The following is a 22465-nucleotide window of genomic DNA, read 5'->3' as shown; positions in this document are numbered from 1 at the left end:
TCTGAGTATTTAATATTGCAGTTATAAACATAGCAGTTACGATGCTATTGAAAGATAGCTTTATAAGCAACGACTAATATTACCAAAGTGATTTTGCCAATCTAAAGACGACTTGGAAAAACTATTTTAATATAAGAATTTTCTGTTGTTGCAATATATTCTCAGTGAATATTTGTTAATTTAACTTTTTATAAAAAACAAAACTGCCTCTTCAAACAGCAGTTACTCTGTTTAGTACTACAAAAGGACCAGAAAAGCTACAATGACAAATTAAAACTGAAGCTAGTGTTGGGAATTAATAGATTAAGTGTACAAACTGATATAAGCCATTATATAAAAGTGTTTTTGTTTGTTCCTTTAAAATGTGGCTAAAGGAAAGTTCACATTCAAATTTTGATTTAAGCTGTGGATTAAATGGATTTAGAATGCTTTTGTGGGGAAAATATGCAGCAGTATATTAGGTCTTGGATAGACAGAAGACATGGGCCTTTCCCTACTAATCAACATCCAGGAACCTATTTCTTTCTTCTTAATTCTCACATTGCTTCAAATCCTATTTCCTGTCTCTTAAAAAAATTATTTAATCGTGAAAATTCTCAAAACTTAAATTATATGTTTTAGAGTCTGGGATAGAAAATGATTTTATTATATTATTTTAATAGCTATGAAAATGGAAATTTCAGGACACCATGAGACAAGAATGGTCCAAAGGGTTCCACCTGCTCTTAATCCCATACCCAAAGCAGTATCTGAACAATATGTAGATATGACCCCTCCATCAGCCTTCAATAACCTAAACCAGTGCTGTCCAATAAAAATGTGAGCCATGTACATAATTTGGAATTTTCCAGTAGTCACATTAAAAAAGTAAAAAAGGGTGAAATTAATTTTAGTAATATATTTTATTTAACACAATATATAAAAATATAATTTCAATATATAATCATATTAAAATTATTGAGACCTTTTACTTGTTTTCTTCACACTAAGTCTTTGAAATCCAATGTGAATTTTCTACTTACAGCACATTTCAACTCAGACTACCCCCATTTCAAGTGCTCAATAGCCCCATGTGGCTAGTGGTTGCCAAATTGTACAGCACAGGTCTAAATAGTCCTGAACTTTAAAGTTGTATTAACATCTGTTAAATTTGTGTGGTAGTCATATCTCTGCTATATTATATTTTGGAGTATGTATTTGGAATATTTTATAATTTAAAAAAGGGAGAATGACACACTACATTAAAAAAAAAAATCAGCCCAGGGAGAAAACAGAGTAAATCTGTACAAAACAATGATCTCATCAACACTATAACTGGAGGAGAGCAATGGGATGAATAATCACTTATAGGAGATAATCCAAGTGTTTTATCTGGGTTTGGAATATGTTTTATACTTAGACTCTTATATAAATGTGCTGTTCTGAAAATTCTCAAGGCTGTACACCAAATATTGGAACCCACACCTGGGAGGCCTGACTCAGGAGTTTCTCTGGAGCTTGTCTGTCTGCCTCTTGGATCTCTGAGCCCAGCAACACTTAGTTTCCATCCCAGGTAGCAGGACGTCCTAACAAATGCAAAGCAACACCTCTTCAACAGACTCTCTCTTACTTTTTCTTTTTTATCCTCATTCTCCTTTTTCTCCTTCTCTTTTATTATTATTATTGTTACTGGGTTTTTTGTGGTTTTTTTTTTTGTCTGCACATTTCCTTAGGACCAGGGAGTGTCCTTCCCTGTCACCCCGTCTCCCCACTTCTCTTGAGTTCTAAGAACCAAGGATGATCAGAAATGTTCTACAGATGGATGATATCAGTTAAGAAGATGAGAGTATCAATCTCTTAGGAACTAGTCATTTATTCAATTATAAATATTTACTGAGGGCTTATTAAATGCCAGACACCGTGCTAGGATAATCTATTTGAGAATAATTTAGAGATATCCTGAAATACAGCAACCTGAAATGTGCTCATATGCTCCACCTTTATAGTTTTCTATACAATCATGTATTTCTAGTTCATTATATCTATTCCTCTGCTTCTCCCTCACAGATACTTCATGCTCGTTTTGTCATAGAAATGCTGTTTGAAACCAAAAAAGTCCTGCAGCAAATGCCAAATTTCACTCACATAGAAACTTCTTTATTCGAAGACATAACAATCTGTGGTAAGTTTCAGAGCTGAATTGTCAAATTAATATTTAGGAGCCTCTTGGTCCTACATCATTTGCCTAACTTGAAAACTGTGTAAATTGGACTGTGTTAAGGGAAAAATGTTAATATAGAATTATCTATCATGATAATACTGTTCCCCATCTTGTCTTTGTTTTGCATACCAGCTGGCAGGAATTAATTATGTGAGAAATTAAAGAACTCATAGCTTTTTATAAAAGCAGACAGCATTTTAATATGGAAAACCACCCATGGGTAGAATAAGCATTCTTTGCCCTCCATCTAGCTCTCATTATCTTTGTTCCATGTTGCTTTTTCTAGGCGGGCCTCTGTATGCCACTTATGCTGGGAAGAGAAAAGCCCAAGGCAGGGTGGAGATTAAATTCTTCTCTGCCCTTGGCTGCTGTTTTAGATTTTTCCAACTGGTCTCAGCAGCTTTTAGAAGAGTAGGAATATCCCAGAAATCTGTTTCTTGTTCTTCTAAATAACAAGATTTGAGATTTTGCTATCATATAGGCCAGCCTGGCAGGATATTGCTTCAAGAAACAGTACACATTGAAATTCATCGCAGTTGGTGCTCAGCACGCTTGCAACTGTTTGAGAGCAGGGTGTATGGAAGGAACAGCAATTCCCTTAACTTCTAATTAAGCCGTTAGGTTACAAAACAGTGATTGTTATTTTGCAAATCAATTCTTAGCCTGTATTTCTCTTACTCTGGCAAGTAGAAGTGAATTTGACAATCTAATTAAACCGTGTACATTTCTAGCATCTGATAGTGGTGACAAGGACTTGATGTAGCAGTACAGACCTCTCATGACATTCTCTGACTCAGGTTTTTGAAGAGTCTCTAATGGTTCAATTCCAACCTAATCAGGCCACCACATCTCTGACTAGCAGATGATGCATCTCAGCAGTGGAGGTCTTTTATTCAAGGCCTCCTAGACTTACTTTTCATGGAAATAAAGAAGTTTGGGTCATGAAGCCCAGGAAGCCATGCCAATCTGTGATGCCTATGAGGCCAGTGCTAGGTTTGCTATCAGAGTATATATAATAGGCAAAACAGAAAGTGGGATCTGCTCCCATGTGTTTCCAGTATACCTCTCGTTGCCATTGCAAACTTACCCTTGGCTAAGAGGATCTGGAAGAAGACATGAATTAATTAGAGGGCATGGAAGCCCTAGAATCCCACGGTATAAGAACTGAAGAGATGGTCTAGTCTATCCTTTCCTCTTATGGGTGAAATTGAGGCCCAGAGAGAAAAGTGTATTGCCTTCCATTCATTTCTATGTAGTAATTCCCTCCTCACGCAGACTCACTCAGCTAACAACTGGCAGGGTCAGAATTAAAAATCAGGTCTTCTGATTCCCAGGTTAGAGGCAGCCCCACATCTACTATCCCAACTCCCATGATGTACCTGATGGTTCATTTTCTATCATAAGACAAAGACTAGGGAATGGCTTGATTGGACAGTTCATTCATTTAAAGATCTCCACATCTTAGGCATTTATTTCCAGGCTTTTTCCACCTAGCACTATTGGTAGAGGGGAAAATGACGAGGCCAGTAGGTTTTTTCAACATAGAAATTATTATTTGCTGTTTTTAGTAGCCCATTGAACTTTGAAAAATTTGGTGATTATTTAAAATAAAACTTAAAATTGGGGTCCTATTTTCAAAGCCATCTTTCATTTAAGACAGTATTAGGAAAAAAAGAGAAATTGTGATGAAAATTTACCGTGATTTTAATTTCAAGATATACTTTTTACATACACATCTAAATATGCCTCCTAGTTCTTAGCATGCATGAAAAAAGGAGGTTTTTTAGCCTACAGTTATGTTATAAACAATAACCTATTCTGTACTCATGTTTGTATTGGCAGTAGAAATATCTTTTGGCTTGTTTTGCCATGATGCAAGTTTCCCTTATGCTGTCCAACTAAAAATATTTTTGTACCCTCAACTCTTAATATGCTGAAACAAGTTAATTGTTTTTTTTTTAGCATACAAATCTTTTAAAGACAAGTCACCCTGAAGAAAATTAGGAAAATAAAATAATTAAAAATATATATTAAACTAAGTAAAAAGTCCTTCCATCTTAATTTCCTTAGATTAGGAGTGAGACCATATGAAAGCCATGAGATTTAAGCATACAATAGCATTAATATGTTCTTAATCTTATTATTAACATTATAGTTCATATTTTATAAAAAAGCACTGGTGATAAAGGATTTTAATATTATTATTCCCAGTATATTTGAAGTCTTCTGTTGCATATATTTGGCTAACCTTGGTTGTGAGATTTTGAGCAAAGTGAGGGAGAGTATTCCTAAATTAAATTCTATGGTAATTATGTTAGATACAAAGAATAAAAATTAATGAGCAGAGCTTATGAAAGATATTTTACCTAGAAATAGTTATCAAAATAAGGACTTGTGAATATTTACATAATCTCTCTTATTTTTTAATTAATGGCTTCATATATTCATATGGTTTCCCTTAGTTGGCTTTCATTTTTATTTCCTGTATCTCACCAAAAGAATGCCAACTATCTACTCACAATTTTTAAATTTCAGATGCTACTGCTGGAGCATATTTAAAACATGGCTTTAAAAAGCTATGCACTTAGCAAATAAATGTATTTAAGTGCCTGCTACGCACCAGGTACTATGGTAGGCACTTGGGGATTCAATGCTGACTGAAATAGATACTGTTGCTGCTGTCCTAGGGATTACAGTATAGGGAGTACAGAGTAATGGCTAGCAGCTTGAGTTTTGAAGCAAGATAACATTGGGTTTGAATTCTAGCTCTGATACTTGATGGCTGGGTAACATTATGTAAGTAACTTAACTACTCTAAGCTTTATTTGTAAAATGAGAATGATGAAAATAATACCCATCTCATAAAGCAGTTGTAAGGATTGAACAAGATAATTCATGGAACACCCTTAGCACAATGCTTGGCCCAGAGTAAGCCAAGCCCTGTGTAAATGGCCAGAGTGAACAGGTAATTGCATTTTCAGATGCTGTCCCCACTATAGCAGGGGGAAAAGAGTGCTGTGGAAACAAATTGCCTGTCACATTAACATCATCATAGGGCAAAAACTCATGAGAACACTTGGAGTATATCAGCAATATTTCAGTTTTAAAATTCTGTAACAAAGTGAGCATTGCATCTTATTTCCTACTGAACGGTGATTTTTCATTTGCACTACAGGTGATTTGCATGGGAACCTGAATGATCTTCTTGTGATCTTCTATAAGGTAAATGATTATTTTGCTTAATATTTGCATTTTTGTTGGGAGAGGCCAGTCTTAGGGCAGATAATAGTACTAATTTTATTAGAGATATTTACAAATATAGATATAATACAGCAGCTTTTATCCAAGAAGCTCAAGGATTTGTAGAGGCATATCTTTTGATTTTTTTTTTTAATACACATCTCCTAAAATTTTTTACAAAACTTAATTTGGGTCTTTGTTCTACATTATTGTTATCTATATATCCATTAAGAGTTGTACTTGACTATACTTACTGTCTTTCTTATGTCATAAATATCTAGATGGTATAGGATGGGGAGGGAAACAGTCTGTTTTGTTTTATTTTTATGTTCAGAAATGAGCATGTCACATACCAGTCTTCTCTTTCAATGCACACTAATTATGCATGAAAGAAGTCTCCTATAATAAGTTCCAAATTGCTTTCTTCTGTCCTGTGATTCACCGTCTCTGGGCTTGGTTGCTCTTCCCATGCCATGACTCCTCTCCATTTATTGCATTTTGGTTGTGAGATCCAGCACAGAGAATACAAAGCAGCTTGGCTGGCATGGAGCTTCTCTGTATTTCCTTGATTGGATTTCTTTCTCTCTCTAAGCCAAGAGTTGCAACCATGAATGTTTACTTCTGGGATGACTGACTGCATATAGAAAACTAATCATGAGGTCCCTGCATTTACATTGGTACTTGTTTATACTGATATTCTGAATGTCCCTTTTTGATTAATGTGTTTATTGCCCACCCACTCTGTCATCCTCACAACTAGCATGTCAAGTAATAGGGCATAGCATAGGTGACTCAGATGGGTTGAAAGGAAATATATTCTGATTGTTAGGATGACCAATCAGTTCCACTCTTTGAGACTATGAGAACTTGAGTGAGCCACATAACCTCCAGGAACCTCAATTTTTTTTCTGCTGCAATATTATCTTGAGCTTCCACCCCATAAGAGGTTTTCTTGTAGCTAAAATAACATAAATATCCAAAGGTATTTTTAAAGTAATAAATTATAATAGAAATGCAAGGTTTTCATTTCATTCATTCAGAATGGAGGCTTGGCAGGGAATGGGGTAGGTCAAACCAGGAGTGGGTGAATGGAGCTGGCACTTGGGAAGAGATGCCATTGTGACTGTAGAAGGCCTAAGCAAGGATGTAGAGCATGATAGCCAGGGAGGGATCAGAAGAAGTGGGAGGCTGCCCAGGTAGTAGGCTGGCATAGGAAGTCCAGGCAAAGGTTTGCTGGTAGGGAGCTGAGGGTGCTGGTAAAGAGCAATTCTCGATGTCAGCCCCAGAATCTGAGCTGGGTAGGGAAGGACGAGAGGCCAGGAGGGTGATTGGGGCAAGGGTCATAGGAGGCAGGATGTGTGGGGACAGTAGGGGGAATAGTCCTAGGAGATGAGAGGGTCCAAGGTGGAGTCCAGAACATGGGTGGCCAAAGTTGAGTGAAAGAAAATATTGAAGATGGGGTGGGCAAGGACCTGGAAAGCAGGTGTTGGCCACATGGACCGAGAGATGAGGAGCAGGGGAAGGAAGTCTAGTCAGAGGTCATGGGCCTGAAAGGAGGGTGGCAGAATGTTGGTCTATTAGTGGTTCTGAGAGCAAGTAGACTCTCCCCTGCTCCTGACCCTGAAGTATGTGTCCTGGGGAGGAAAACCCATTCCTCTGAGAGGACTGCAGGACCCAGGAGTTCTGCAGCACCCTAAAGGGAGGCCCAGATTTATGGAGAGAAGTCTCTCTGAATGAGTTGAAGGTGGAAGGGAGTTTATTTACTGTGAAATAGGGATGCTACTGGCTACATTGGAAAGCCCTGGATGGAACGGTGAGAGAAAGCCAAGGAATTGTACAGTTTGGGGAATGGGGTTTGTTTAACTCAGTACATAGCTCCACACTGAATAGTCAGAAAGTTCAGTCCTGCTATTGTTGACAAGTACAACCTGAGGAAGGAGAAGGAAGCAGGGGGATGTGGAGAGCAACAACAAAAAATATGGTAATTCTTTCTCTAGAGGCTTTGGGAAAGATATAAAAGGGAAAATAGTTGAGTAAATTAAATTGGGAAAGTAGTCACTAAATTCCAAGGCATTTAGAAAAAAAAAATTTCTTTAGAGGTAGTCAAAGATATTAAGGTGCGATCAGGGATAGGACTCTGGAGTAGACAGATAAGAGAGAGAATTCCTACATGTTTCTTTAATTCCATCAGCAAAACTATATGGAGCATATAAAACTGGAAGGTGCTAATGTAAAGATTGAACAGGAGGAGGTGGGTGGCAAGAAGTACTATAAAAACAACTGAAGGTGAAAATATAGCATTCAAATGGAAGCAAGAAATATTTTGAGAGCTAACCAATGACAGTGTTCAGGAAGTGGAGATTGCCAGCCTAGTGATGAAAGAGTAGGGCACTATTATATTTGTGATGGATTTGGGTAGAGAGAGGTGAGAGGGATATTTGGAAAACAGAAATATGCAAGAGCCATGAATTAGAATTCTGGCAGGCTTGGGTGGGAAGAAAGTAAAATATATCTTAGACATGGAGTGAACCACATATACCAGGATCTTGATATTGCCTAGCTTAAGGGGGGAAACTGAGGGAAGAGCTATTGATGACAGCAAGGTATGAGAAGATCTCTGAAAAGAGATCTAAGGTACAACATGAAGACTATAGGGATTAAAATTGTACTGTATTTCGGATTCATGTTAAATGAGTAGATTTTAGCTGCTCTTGCCACAAAAACAAAAAAATGGGTAATTATGTAAGGTGATGGGTATGTTGATTTGCTTCATTCTAGTAACTTTTTACTTTCTATATGTATTCCATAACATTATGTTGTATACCTTAAATATACACAATAACATTTATTTTTAAAAAAGAAAATAGCAATTATGATCAAGCAGCAGGGGAAAAAGCTGATCAGCAATATCATTAGTATTTTCAACAGTGGTACAGCAAAACCCCTGAAACTGTATTATTATTTTAGAGGAATTTGTGATAAGTGAATAAAAATATTACTTTCGCTTATTAAAAAAAAAAAAGAAGAAAAAAGGAAACTGCAAAGGTGCTATAGTTAATGGTGTCTGAGAAGGGAGAATGCCACGGTGAACCTGTGATGATTGTGCCGGCTCACTTAGCTGATGGCAAATGAGTGTCCTAAGCTACAGGCAGTGAAATGAAAGGGCAGGACACAGAGATGTCTGAGGAAGCTCAGGCCATCTGATGATCTCTAACTTGCCAAAGTCAGCATTTTTCCCTTTTCTGTCTCATTTTTTGTCTGCAGTTTAAATACAGAATGATATTAATAGATTGCATGAGTGTGCTGTGGCCTAAAAGCATGAACTTTTCTGGAAACAGTGTTTCTACATGTATACAAATGACAGTGATACCCCACCTATCCAGATGTCAAACTTCAATCTACTTTACTTATCTTCACTTATCACTCATATGGTTCCAAACCCAGAATTAAGTAAAAAGGGTCTCTGAGAGCTTGAAATAGTTGTCACAAATCCAATGAACTTTACTCACAGGACAAGCTCTAGGCCCTTACTCAAAGACCAGTGAATGTGTACCAGTAAATCCTCCTCTCAGGCAAGTTTACGCTTGCCTGGTTACACCCCCAGCAGATTAGGGAGTAGGAGGGGAGGAAGAAAAAGTCAGATATAATGACAGTGATGAAAAGTAAAAGCTCTTCCTGACAGTTAGAGGAAATACAGAACTATAAAAATGAGATAGGAAATGAAGTAGTAATATTCAGTGATCTGGAGCTGTGTATTAGAGGGAAGAGAGTTCTAGACTTCTCAGAAGGGCCTGAGGGGATGTTTACATTGATGAGACTGCACGGTCAAGAAAGTTTCAAGTTACACAGTGGGTATATACTCTGTTAAGAAGTAAAGGGAACAAACGGCACATTTTAAAAACTCCCAACCATAATGATTAAAGTAATTTTAAAAGTATTTTAGCTTTCAAAATAAGCTTCAGTGATCTGGAAAATTCATTTAAGCAATGCTAACAATATGAGTGAATATCGTTATTGGGTCTTAGGTATAGGAGGATGAGAGAACATAAAAAAAGAGAAAAATTAGTTTGAGAAGCGAGTAATGGGCCAGGAAAGTAGATGAGCAAAGAAAGAACATCTCAAATGAGGAGAGAGGTGAGGAGTGATGGATTTCTCTTTGTGACATCAGATACAAAGGTTGCCTGCTCAGGGATTACAGCAGGTGCATAACTATGACCTAAGCAATCACTTGATTGCTTCAGGAAGTGGTAGAATTTCTGTGATAGTCTTTGATTCTCACTGCAATACTTTGTACTCAATGCATCATCAACTCATGGGATCCCAATTACATGCAATGCCTAAGTCTGGTTCATTGATAGGAGCCGTGAGGTTGAGTCACATTAGTGTAGCCACAGGCTCCCGATCTTCTGTTTAAACGTAGCTAGTGGCCATGCTTTAATTTGCCTTTATTTTGTTGTTTTTTTAAGGGAAACAGAACTTGAATTGTGGGGAATAGTTTGGCAAACTACATTCTGTAGGGGATTTAGGGGGCTACAAGTAAGCAGTTTATATTATACTATGACTAACTGATTTCTCTCTATCAACTCAAAAGAGAAACCAGGAAAACCTCAGCCTTTGAATTAAAGCAAAGTTTTAATCCATCTTTCAATTGGTGTTTTGCTAGATACTTTCTTCCTCATCAATTCTTTTATATGGTATAACATGAATAGGCTTTAGGGCTGGGGCTGGGGCTGGCCCAAGGCCAACCAGGGGCATTGCCTGAAAGGAAGTGATATTATGTTGGGTCACTGAGAAGCCTTACCATATCGCTCTTCCCATCCAAGTGGTTGGTTTTGTTCAAGACTTTCATTATATTGGCCGGGCGTGGTGGCTCACGCCTGTAATCCTAGCACTCTGGGAGGCCGAGGCGGGTGGATCATTCGAGGTCAGGAGTTTGAGACCAGCCTGAGCAAGAGCGAGACCCCATCTCTACTAAAAATAGAAAGAAATTATCTGGCCAACTAAAAATATATATAGAAAAAATTAGCCGGGCATGGTGGCGCATGCCTGTAGTCCCAGCTACTCAGGAGGCTGAGGCAGTAGGATCACTTAAGCCCAGGAGTTTGAGGTTGCTGTGAGCTAGGCTGATGCCACGGCACTCACTCTAGCCTGGGCAACAGAGCGAGACTCTGTCTCAAAAAAAAAAAAAAAAAGACTTTCATTATAAGTGACCATATGTGGAAGTGAATCTGTCCGCTATTTTATTCATTCAAAAACTTTTATCTGGCCCCTATAGTGTTTAGGGTATTATATAAAAAACCGAAGGAACATATAAAGATGAATACAAAGTTTTGAAGGTGTTGGTGGTATAATGGTGAGCATAGCTGCCTTCCAAAGTTTATTCATTTCACTTATATTTATTAAACACTTATTGTGAACTAGGTACTCTGCTAAGGGTTGGCGATATAGTATGACTAAGACACAGTTGTTGGCCCCCAAAACATCACAGTTTAATGGAGAAGGGTGGCTGATAAAAAGACAAGATGGTTTAGGGTGGGACATGTTATGTATGGGCTAAGCATGGAACTCCAAGAGAGCACATGGGCAGAGCACCTAACCCTTTGGAAGACTTCCTAGAAGAGGTGACATTTCTGACAATCCCTTCAAAGAATTTTAGTAATTTAATAAGTGCCTAAATCTTGAAGGAATGTTTTAGAGGATCAGGAGAGATTTTATTCTCATATACTTTCTGTAGTACACTGCAATAAATGATGGGATTTGTATGAATGATTGTTTTTGATTGGTTGTTTTGAGATTTTGGTTTCTTAATGTTTGTTGTCCTTAAAAATTGTGTCAGCATTTTAATACTAAGTGAGACATTTTCAGTTCAAACTCCCATCTGAGTTTGAAAAGGATTCTTCCCCCTTGTGTATCACACTCTTAACCATGACAAACCTTTGCTGAAAGGGCATCTCAACTTTACATGGCTTCAAATATAATTTTATCATCAAATGAAGCAATTTACATATCATTAGTTAGGTCATATTTTTAGATTTTATTTTCTGAAAAGGTTAATTTTAATCAGCCACTTTTGCTTAATTAGAGTGACCAATTTGAAATACTTCATTCAGTGTCTCAGCCTTGCTAAAATTACACGACATTTTCCCTCACTGAATAGAAAGATCGACATTTTAGATCAAGTATTGGCAGATTATTATAGTTTGTTAAATTGATGCTGTGTGTGGCAACCTTCTGAAGCTGAAAAAGAGATGCACATACATGGACAGAGAGAAGCTAATTAACTTTTAATCCTGTGGGTGTCATACTGATGCTGTCCAGGGGAAGCCATGGCCACCTTGTTTTCCTTTTTGGTTTTCTTTTCCCCACCATCTTCCACCCCCTACGCCCATAATTTTCCAGCTGTGAAGGTAATCAAACATTTTCCTTATTCTCTATCACTGATACACTTCATGTTGCCACAGTGGTTCATTTTTTCCTTTTGAAATTAAGGCAGTATGTTACAATTGGAAGAACAGGCCTTTGAATTAGGGTTTGCAAGAGAAATAACAATCAAAGTAATGTGGAGTTGAGGTTCAGAGGTTACTGTTTGATGTGCCTTGGGGAAATGTCCGAATACATTGGGATAACTTCCAGATGTCTGTTGTAAAATGTTTCAGTAGGAAACAGGTGAGACGATAGGGAAACATCTTGTTTTTGTCTGTATTCAAGTTAATTGATGTGGTCTGCTATTTTTTCCTCCTGCAGGTCATCTGAATGCTGTTCAGAGTTGTAGTTACTCTGGGTTTTCTATATTTGTCAACTTAATCTCCATGTCATAGATGATTTGTTGTATATTAGCTGCAGAATGAGCTAGAGAATTTGGTTCTCCAGAACTGAGTGAAGCCTGAGTTATGGCATGAGTTTTTGCTTCTTTGAAGGAAACCCAGGGAAATCTTAGTAGCCAGAAGCCTGAATATCCTAGAGACTCATATCCCAAGAAACTAGTTCCACATCATCCTGTTTTTCAGTACCTTTATTATTCTAAGACTAAAAGGATTCAAACCCAGACTATATAAAGTGATATGCCTAATCATGAACCAGTAGGACAGATCTTATATTAATACATCCAACCAAGTAAGTATTCTGTCTTTGAAGTGGTTGCCTTGAGAAGCTTAACACTTAGAGGAGGTCAGTATACATTCAGGATTCCTTTTAGAATCATTTTCAGAGACTGTGACATATTCTGTTAAACGAGCTTCATTATCACAAATCTTAGTCTTTGGAAGATGTGTGATTTTTTGAAAAGGTTAAAACTTGTTGGGTGTAAAGTGTGCTGTATAAGGATGGCCTAGCTGACCATTACTATTTTTGGTTTAAAATGAGGTTCAACTAAAGAAATTCATTATTCTTTGCTCTTAGAAGTGAAATAAGACAGAGGTAGCAAAGAATCCACCTACAAAAAAGTTTGGTTTAACTGGAGATAAGAAATTTTAGTACAAGAAAATCTGTTTTCACAGTGGAAAAGATGTTTATCATCCAAACATAATAAATATAACTTTAAACTATTGAATGCTTTACTCAAATTTTGAAATTAAGGTTATGCTGGTTTCATAAAATGAATTGGAGAGATTTTCATCTTTTTCTATTGTCTGGAATAATTAAATCCTTGGATCTCAAACTCAAACTTGGCTATACATTGCAATCACCCAAGTTATTCTAATGTATAGCCAAGGTTGTGAATCAGGAGTTTAAATAACATTAAAACTATTTACTCTTGAAAACTGAGATAGAGTTCCACTATAAAGCCACATGGGGCCAATGTACTGTTCAAGTTTTCTACTACTTTGGAATCAGTTTTGGTAGTTTCTAATTTTCAAGGAAATCATCCATTTCTCTATATTGTAAAAATACATTGCCATAGATGTCAATAGTCTTTATATATATGTATAATTCTTTTATTTCTCTGCATCTTTATATCTTTTTCAAAATCTTCATCTTACATATTTTTTCATTCTTTTTGACTTAATCCTCAATCAGATTCACAATGGGTTTATCAATTTTATCAGTTCTTTCAAAAAAACCAGCATTTGGGCTTATATATCTTTTCTTTTTGTTTGTTTTCTATTCCTTAATTTCAGTGTGTCTTTTTATTTGATTGGTTTTATTGTTCTTTTTCTTAAGATGAATACAGGCTTTTATGCACATCTTCTTTAATAATGAAGCCATATAAGGCTACGTATCTTTTCTAATTTTAGTTTTGGCTGAGCCTTCTGTTGAAGTTTGCTTTTAATTTTTTCTTTGATTCAGTGCTTATTAACGTTACAATTTTTAATTCCAAGGATCTTAATTGAAGAAGCTAGAATTTTTTCTAATCACATTTTTATGAGAATGTACTCTATAAAATGTTTCTTATTTTTGATGTGTTTTCTTTGAAGTCAAGTGCAACATTGGGTCTCATAAAGGCTCTATGGACATCTGAGAAATTAATTGTACAATTAACCCTTGAACTGTGTGGGTGGTAGGGATACTATCCCCCACGCAGTCAAAAATCCACATATAACTTTTGGCTCCCCTAAAACTTAACAACTAGTAGCCTACTGTTGACTGGAAGCCTTACTGATAACATAAACAGTTGATTAACACATATTTTATGTGTTATATACATTGTATACTGTATTCCTACAATAAAGCAAGCTAGAGAAAAGAAAATGTGATTAAGAAAATCATAAAGAAGAGAAAATATATTTACTGTTCATTAAATGGAAGTAGATCATCATAAAGGTCTTTATCCTCATTGTCTTCATGTTGAATAGGCTGAGGAGGAGGAGGAAGAGAAGATGTTGGTCTTGTTGTCTCAGAGGTGGCAGAGGCAGAAGAAAATTTACACATAAGTGAACCTGAGCAGTTCAAACCCATGTTATTCAAGGGTCAACTGTATTCTCTATTTGTAGTATGCAAAGTTCTTCATATATATATCTATTAAATCAAGTTTATTAGTTGTATATTCAATTTTTTCCATATTTTTTCTATTATATGTGTCTAAGTATGTGTGTTATATATTGCTATGTAACAAATTACCCCAATACTTAGTGGCTAAAACTATAAACATTTAGTATCACACAGTTTTTGTGGGTCAAAAATTTGGGTGCAGCTTAGCTAGGTGGTTTTGGCCTAGGGTCTTTCAGGGGTGACAGTCAAACTGTTGCCTAGGGCTGCAGTCATCTAAAAGGACAACTCGGGCTGGAGGACCCATTTCTAAGATGACTAACTCACATGGTTCTAGAGGCACAGCATTTTCAGTTCTTCACTGGCCGTTGGTAGAACAGCCGCATGGGCTTCTCCACAAGGCTGCCTGAATATTCTCATCACATAGCAGCTGGCTTTCCCCAAAGTGAGTGATCCAAGAGCAAGAGCAGGCAGAAAGCTGCACTGTCTTTTATGACTTAGTCTCTAAAGTTGCACGTTATCACATCTGCTTTTTTTTTCTATTCATTAAAAGCAAGTCAGTAAGTCTAGCCCATACTCAAGGGGAGGCAAATTAGGCTTTACCTTTTAAAGGGAGTGTCAGGAATTTATGGACATTATTTTAAACCAGTAATTCAATTGGAATAATGTGCTATGTATTTTTAAACAATTTGTTATTGCATTTATAGTAGTTAAATATATGAAGCAAAACTTGTTTTTTCATTTATTGACTACAAGTTCATGAAGTATATCTTTTTCATAAAGTACCTTTTATTATAACATAATATTATTCTGTGATCCTTTTTATCACTTTATTCTTAAATTCTACTTTGTCTAGTGTTAATATTTTCATTCTTGCTTTCTCTTTGTTGCATTTACCTTGTTTTCAGCCTCCTTTTATCTACTTTTTTCATGTGTATTTCTCACGAACAATATATACCTGAGTTTCATGTTTTAACACAGTCTGGTAATCTTGGTATTTTAATGGAAGAATTTAACCCATTTACATTTAGTATAACAACAGGTATATTTGAAAAATTTTCTTTCTCCTTTGCTATTTCACTTTGTTTCATCCTTTTCCTTTTCTTTTTGGTGTTTTGGTAGTTTTCTTTTTTGTTGCTGTTTTATTTAGAATTTTTACTGTGCTTTTCCAGATTCACTAGTGGTTACCTTCTCATTCCTGACATTTCTAATAAATAATGCGTGTGTGTATTTCTCAAATACCTATAACTTTATTCTTCCTCCATGATCCTCTCTCTCCCCCAGTAAGATAACTATTTTCATACTTTCCGTGTTCCCCATTCAGATAAGATTTATAGCACATTTTATTTTTCTCTTCTCACTTTTCTGGCAAACCCTTGCTATTGCTCATGCCATATTTTTAGTTCTTGACTGTTATTAGGTTTTCCTTTAGTATATTTCTTCTATTTCTAGAATTCTTGCTTGGTACTTAAATGTAAGTTCCATATTATCATATTGATTTATATTTAATTATATGTTGCAAGGTTCATTGTTCACGTTTGTATTCTTTCCTCTTGCTCTTTCCCTGGCTTGAAGACCTTTTATTGTTACCACTGTTGTTTAGTTAGAGTATTTTCTTGAGTGTTTTCCTTTATGGGACATGTGGATGCTTTCTTCTCTGAATGCAAGCTCCTTGAATGCAGGAACTTTCTATTATTTACTTCTGTGTTCCTACCACTCAAAACTGTCTGGTACATAACGAGCAATCAATATATGTTCACTGTTTCTGTGGTATTAGATTACTACATAATCCCATATGTCTTTCTTCCAGCCTGAACATTTATGTTGTTCGTGATATTTAATCCCTTGCACATGTGCAGGTATTTTTCTATCACCCTGCGAAGTTAATGTCTTGGCCAATATAGAATTCTTGGTTTATAGTCTTTTTTTTCTCTTTAATTTGTAGATTTTATTCTATCATCCTCTACCTCCCAACTACTGCAGATGAGAAGTCTGATGTTAGGCTGATTTTTTTTTCCCTTTGCTCTTTCTGTCTGGCCTCTTCTAAGACTTTTTGCCAGATAATAGGAATTCCCTCCACCTCCATCAATTGTGCATAGAAGTCATGAGTTCTTTCAAACTTCAGACTGGAGTCTCTTTTTAACCAGAGAAAATTTCCTCTCTTATTTTTGTAATTGTTGCCTCTTCTCCATCTGTTCCTTTTTCCCTATTCTGGAATGCTTATTATTGGCATATTAGGTCTCTTGGCTCTTACTTATTCTTCATGATTTCCATCATTTTGCTTTTTGCTCTGTGTGAGAGATTTTTCATCTGCTTGCTCTTTAAGGTCAGTAATGCATTTTCCCAACCATTCTTTCTTTTAGTTAGCTTTAATCCATTGATATTTTAAATTTGAATAGCATATTCTTAATGCCAAGAATTGTTAACTTTTTGCTCTTTATTTTATGCTTCTCTTATTATTTAAAAAATAAAGTGGCGCTCTGTTTTCTCCAGCAGTCCTGTTTCATTAGGGGCCATCTGCTTTAGCAGCTCTGATTGATCTGTCTCTCTCTGGTTGCTGGATCCTCTTAAGTACTAGCTTATTTCAATTTTCTATTTTCTGCTTAAGCTAGGTTAAGCCTTTCCATAGTTGGCGGCACAACATTTTCTACTCCTGCATCAAGAGTGTGAAAGTAACTCTCTGTGTTTCTAGGTGCTCCTAAATGCAAGTATTCCTGTTCTTTTAGCTTCAGGGATGTGGAAGTTTTCTTATACTTTTTCTAGTAAGATTCAACATTTTAACTCCCCCAAACCAGGACCACGCACATGCTCTGAGGCAGAGCCACCCCCTTAATCAAGTGTCCACAAGTCTTCTCAGGCCTGGTTCTTCCATGTTCTCACCCCAGGGCTCTCTCCTGCTGCTCCTCCAGCCCCCTTCAGACCTGGACATCCAGCAAAGTCTATAGCCTTTGACACCTCTCAGGCTCCTCCAGCTTACTCATCCCAGCCAGCTGAAGCTGGGGGAAGGAAAAGTATCAAAGATCAGAGATGCAGAATCCTTCCCCTTTTCTTGAAGTTTTGATGAGCAATAGCCTATAATTTTGCAACTGCTTTATACTGTCTAAGCCCAATGTGAATAAGGTTACATGAATTAATATATAAGAAAATGTAAATATTGAAATCTTAGAATTAGAAATAACATGGAGGTCATAATAAAATGAATCTCTTGCTTTATAGTTTTTATGCAATTTTATACACATAGTCTCACTTGAGTTCCAAAATAGTCCTGTGTGGTAAGTATGGAAGTTATCATCCCCATTTTACAGATGAGAAAGCTATAGGTCATAAAGGTTAAATAACTTGCCCCAGGACACATGGGTAAATGTGGAGCTGGACTAGAGAATTAGTCTTCTTACTATGTCACTGCTTGTTTGTTTTTTTGCTATCAATTGCCTTCAGAACATGTTATATTGCATAAATGATTTCTAGAATCCCTAAGTTATATGTTGTAACCTACATTATATTTTTTCAACTATTTCTATTATACCAGTGAACAATTTAACATGTATATAAATAGTATGATGTTGACTATAAAGTAACAAGATTTTCTTATATAATTTGAAATCTAACAAAAGAGGAATTTGAAAATAGTTTGAAAAAGATTAATATACCAGAATATGTATATTATTTCATGAAGGTAACTTTTTTGAAGGAAAACCTGTATTTTGCTTTATGAGTACTTAAATTTTTCTTTTTGTGATGTGTTTTTAAAACATCTGGATTTGGCCAGACATGGTGGCTCCTGCCCGTAATCCCAGTGCTTTGGGAGGCCAAAGTGAGAGGATTGCTTGAGGCCTGGAGTTAGAGACCAGCCTGGGCAATATAGCAAGACCCCATCTCTACAAAAATTAAAAAATAATTAGCCAGCATGGTGACACACACCTGTAGTCCCAGCTACTCAGGAGGCTGAGGTGGGAGGATCACTTGAGCCCAGGAGTTCAAGGTCGCAGTGAGCTATGATCATGCCAATACATTCCAGCCTGGGTGACAGAGCAAGACTCTGTCTATAAAAAAATAAAATAAAAAAATTTGGGGATTTGTCTTACTGTGCAATGGAAGCCATGCAATAGGGAACTCAGGCATGACATTGAGAAAATACAACCGTGTTACATTTGTTTGTTTTGTTTTAGAGTTTTGTAGTGTAGGACTAAACAAATTAATAGTTATAAAGACCAGATCTTTGTCCTGATCTTAGCTTCTTTGTGTGTTAATACTATGTTTAAAAGTATTGTCTCATACTCAAGAGTGATATTAAAAATATTTAGCAAGTAATATGGCCTGGTCAGTGATCATACAGAATACATGCCAGCTACACACACCTGGTATTATATCAGTGTGCTGGCAGTATATCAGCCCTGAGCACAGTCGCATTGCGTAGCTTCTTTCACTTGCCTGGGTACTTTCATATCCATTCTCTCAGGTGAACTGAAGGAGGGTTATAGTGTCATCCCCTTTTTGCAAATCGAGGGAATCACAGCCCCAAGAAGTTAAACATGGGACCCCTTAGAGTAAAAGATTTCTGGCTCTTAGATTAGTGTTCTTCCTTGGGTAGAAGTTTCTTCTTCTTTTCAGGGGAGAAGGAAGAGATGAGAATAGCTATTTTTGATAGGACAAATATAAGCTCCTTTCAGAGAGAACTCGTAATAAGTGGTAGGTAGAATGAGCAAACCCCCCCCCCTCCCTGAAATCTTCCTGTCCCAAGCTAATTCTTCACTTCCAGGTCCCTTGCAGAAGAAGCCTGCCCTAGAAGAGTGAAACTGACTGAAGCAGGTGAGCAGATTTTTCCCAGTGGAAGAATCTGGCTCAGCCTTTTCTCTCCATATTCACAGGAACATTGTACACAAAGCCTTACTTCAAAAGTACATTCTTTTAATTGTTTTTTTTGTCTTTCCTCCTTCCACAGAATGGTCTCCCCTCAGAGAGCAACTCATATATTTTTAATGGTGATTTTGTAGATCGAGGACAAAATTCCATGGAAGTCCTAATGCTCTTGTTTGCGAATTTTCTTGTCTATCCCAATAAAGTGCACTTGAACAGAGGGAACCATGAGGATTTTATGATGAATATGAGGTAACCCAAGCCTTTATATTTCTTCTTTTGTTTCCCATGCTGGAAAATGCTGCCATGTTTAGTTCCTAGTAGAGAGTTAGAGGTGAAGATAGAGAAAGCAAGATGAGGGGAATCTCAAGGAAGACCTCACTGCTTACCCCTATCTGCCTCTCCTATCTTCTGCTGAGTATCCGTTGTTCTGAAGCTCCCTTCCCATCTTCCAGTTCTATTCTTCTTTCTTCCTTCTGTTATATTCTTTCTCTTGCTTCATGCCCACCCTTCACGGCCAAATTGTGTGTTGGGTAATTGTGTTAGGCCAGGTTTGGAGGTGTGGTAGGTTCTATGAGCAGACTTGGATGGAATCGTTCTGTTGCTACTCTTGGCTTGCCTCAGATGTTGTCTCAGAAACTAGTACCATGTTTTTCACTGATGTGTGTATTTTTTTATGGCATGGTAATTGCTTCTGGCATAGTTGTCCATAAACATTTGAGAACAGCTGTAACATAGCATTTCAACTATCTGACTCACTGGAAATTTGAGACATGAAGATTAGTTAGATGGTTTAAGAATTTTTGCTGAAAGGCACAGTAGGTGACAAATGTTCGTTTTTCCCTCCTTTCTTCTTTTTCTTTTCTTTTTTAAAATCTTCTATTTTATGAAAAATAGAAATCAATTGGCTGTAGGGCAGTAGGATGTTAAGAAAATCATGCTTTTGATCCTTGGCCTTTGGGTGCCTTGATCAAAGCTCAGCAACTGATTAGGTTTGCCTTTTGGACAGTTTTGGCCCCTGGCCTGACTACAGAGTTTTAATTCTGATTCTCAAGATGTGAAAACAAATGCTAAGACTACAAAGGGAAAAAAATTCCAGGACTATTATCAAAGGCTCATTTACATATTATATAGCTCAATACTTTGTTTTGGGCATGCCATTTGTCCTTTCATTTTTCAGTTGGCCAGTCATATTTATCCAGTGCCTATAATGATTAATGAAAGAAACATGACTCCTGTCCCTCATAGTTTACATCTAGCAAGGAAGACATATATTGAGCAGGTTTTTCAAGTGTGATGAATGTGAACAGGGAATCTAACCTGGTCTGAGGGATGATGGAAGGTTCTCCTGCAGAAGTATAGCGTTAGCCTGAGTCCTGAAGGATGAATTGGGTAATCAAGAGAGAGCCATTGTGGGGGAATGGTAAACAGTGTCCACCATGAGGGGACAACTTACGCAGCGCTTAAGACAAGACTTTTTACACTTGAAAGAAGTTCAGGAGGGCGGGAGCATAGACTGAGGGGACAGGATGGTGCCTGATAGGGCTGGGGACGTAAGAAATGGTTGGATGGTGCAAAGGAATTTGGACTTTCTTCTAAGGACAACAGAATATCATTGAAGAGTATTAAAAAGTTTGTGTTTTAAAATGTGACAGGAAGACTGAGCTGGAGCGGAGCAAGAGTGGATATAGGGAGGTCTATTAGGAAGTAGCTGAAGAGATAGATAATGGATTTTCATTTAGAATAGGGTGGTGGCAATGGAGATGCACAGAAATACATTAGAAACGAGTTTAGGCAACGATGATTTAAGGCTCAGTAACTTGATGTGGGGGAGTTGAAAGAGGAGGAATCAAGGATGACCTCCACGTTCCTTGTTTGAGTTTGGGGGTACAGCAGTATCATTCACTGATAAGAAGAGTGGTTGGGATGAGGGAAAATGATAAGTTCAGTTTGCGGTAAGCTGATTTGAGGTGCTGTTGAGTAGACAGTTGAGTATGTATGTCCAGAGATCAGAAATGAAGTGTGGCCCAGAACATAGTCCTGTGGTATTGACACTAGATAATAACTGAAGCCCTGGGCAGGGACGAGACTGCTAAGGGAGAATGTGAAGGGAGAAGAGGGCCTAGGACAGAATCTGAAGGAACTCCAGCATTTAAGCCTAGGTGGAGGATAACTGCCAAAGGAGATTCAGAATAGCCAGAAAGGCAGAGGAAAGCCAAGAGAGTTTACTGTCACAGAATCCAAGAGAAGAAAAAATTTCCAGAAGGACAGTAAAATCAACTGTACTTAGTATATCAGAGAGGGTGAGAAGGGTGAGGACTGCAAGATGTCCATTGGATTTAGCAACATGGACACCTTTGGTGAGGACAGAATTAGTCTCAGAAAACATGTTACGCTGTGGAAGCCTGACATGACATGATTTTCATGGAAACCTGGAGTGAGTGTGCTGTGTGTACTTTACAGTGTTGGTTCTTAAGGGTACATACTATTATCCTAAAGCAAGGAAGAGTAATTGAAAAACATTTTCATCATCAAATCTCCCTTAGCTATTGCTACTCAGGCATTAAAATTCCTGACACTTTCTATTGAAACGCTCCATACCATTACATGACCTATATCAGAGAGAGCATAAAGAACCAACTTATTATCTTCTAGGGTTTTCTTTGTGTTTGTTCAGTCTTTTCTTTTTTCTAATCATTTACTATAAGATATAGGTTGTCTAAGAAATTCTATCTAAATGGAAAGCCTCCCTCACAGCTTCCCCCAGCTACCACAGCACACTTCTCTGAATACTTGCAGCATTTTCGCAACCTATCACATACTTCTTAAGTTGTCTTGTAATTGTTTCATGAAAATCTATCTTCTTTCCCTAACTATACTATAAGGTCCTTGAGGGAAGGGACAATGTTGTTGGCTGTTTTTGTTCTTTTCAATCATACCTAGCAAAGACTTGGGTAAATAATAGTTCCAACTGAAGTCTAGTTTCTTGAGTTCTTGGTACTTGCAATAGTGAGATGTCAAGGGCTCCCCTTTTTACATGACTCATGTAAGTAGGAGTTATTAACAATAATTAAATAGTTTAAATCCTACTTTTTTTTTTTTTTTAGGTATGGCTTCACAAAAGAAATTTTGAATAAATACAAGGTAAGACTCATACTTTTTTTTTTTTTTTAGCATTCTCTTTGCTGTTTATACATAGAAGTAAAAAAAAGAGCCAATAAAGATGAAACTAATGCTTTAGGA

The 22465-nt window shown here is 37.0% G+C and overlaps 1 protein-coding gene across 1 annotated transcript in view; it reads left to right on the top strand.

Annotated features, from left to right (window-relative positions):
* The window catches only part of PPEF1 (protein phosphatase with EF-hand domain 1), a 120380-nt gene that overhangs the window by 64844 nt on the left and 33071 nt on the right, over positions 1-22465 (top strand). Inside the window, exons 5-8 of the mRNA XM_069464313.1 lie at positions 2047-2161; positions 5376-5422; positions 19308-19474; positions 22330-22366. Of these exons, the coding sequence (XP_069320414.1) occupies positions 2047-2161; positions 5376-5422; positions 19308-19474; positions 22330-22366 (366 nt within the window). The remainder of the gene's footprint in view (positions 1-2046; positions 2162-5375; positions 5423-19307; positions 19475-22329; positions 22367-22465) is intronic.

This window comes from Eulemur rufifrons, chromosome 30 (assembly GCF_041146395.1).
Source record: "Eulemur rufifrons isolate Redbay chromosome 30, OSU_ERuf_1, whole genome shotgun sequence".
NCBI classification, from domain to species: domain Eukaryota; kingdom Metazoa; phylum Chordata; class Mammalia; order Primates; family Lemuridae; genus Eulemur; species Eulemur rufifrons.
The sequence above is the reverse complement of the archived record's forward strand: the minus strand, read 5'-3'. Positions and strand labels throughout refer to the sequence as shown.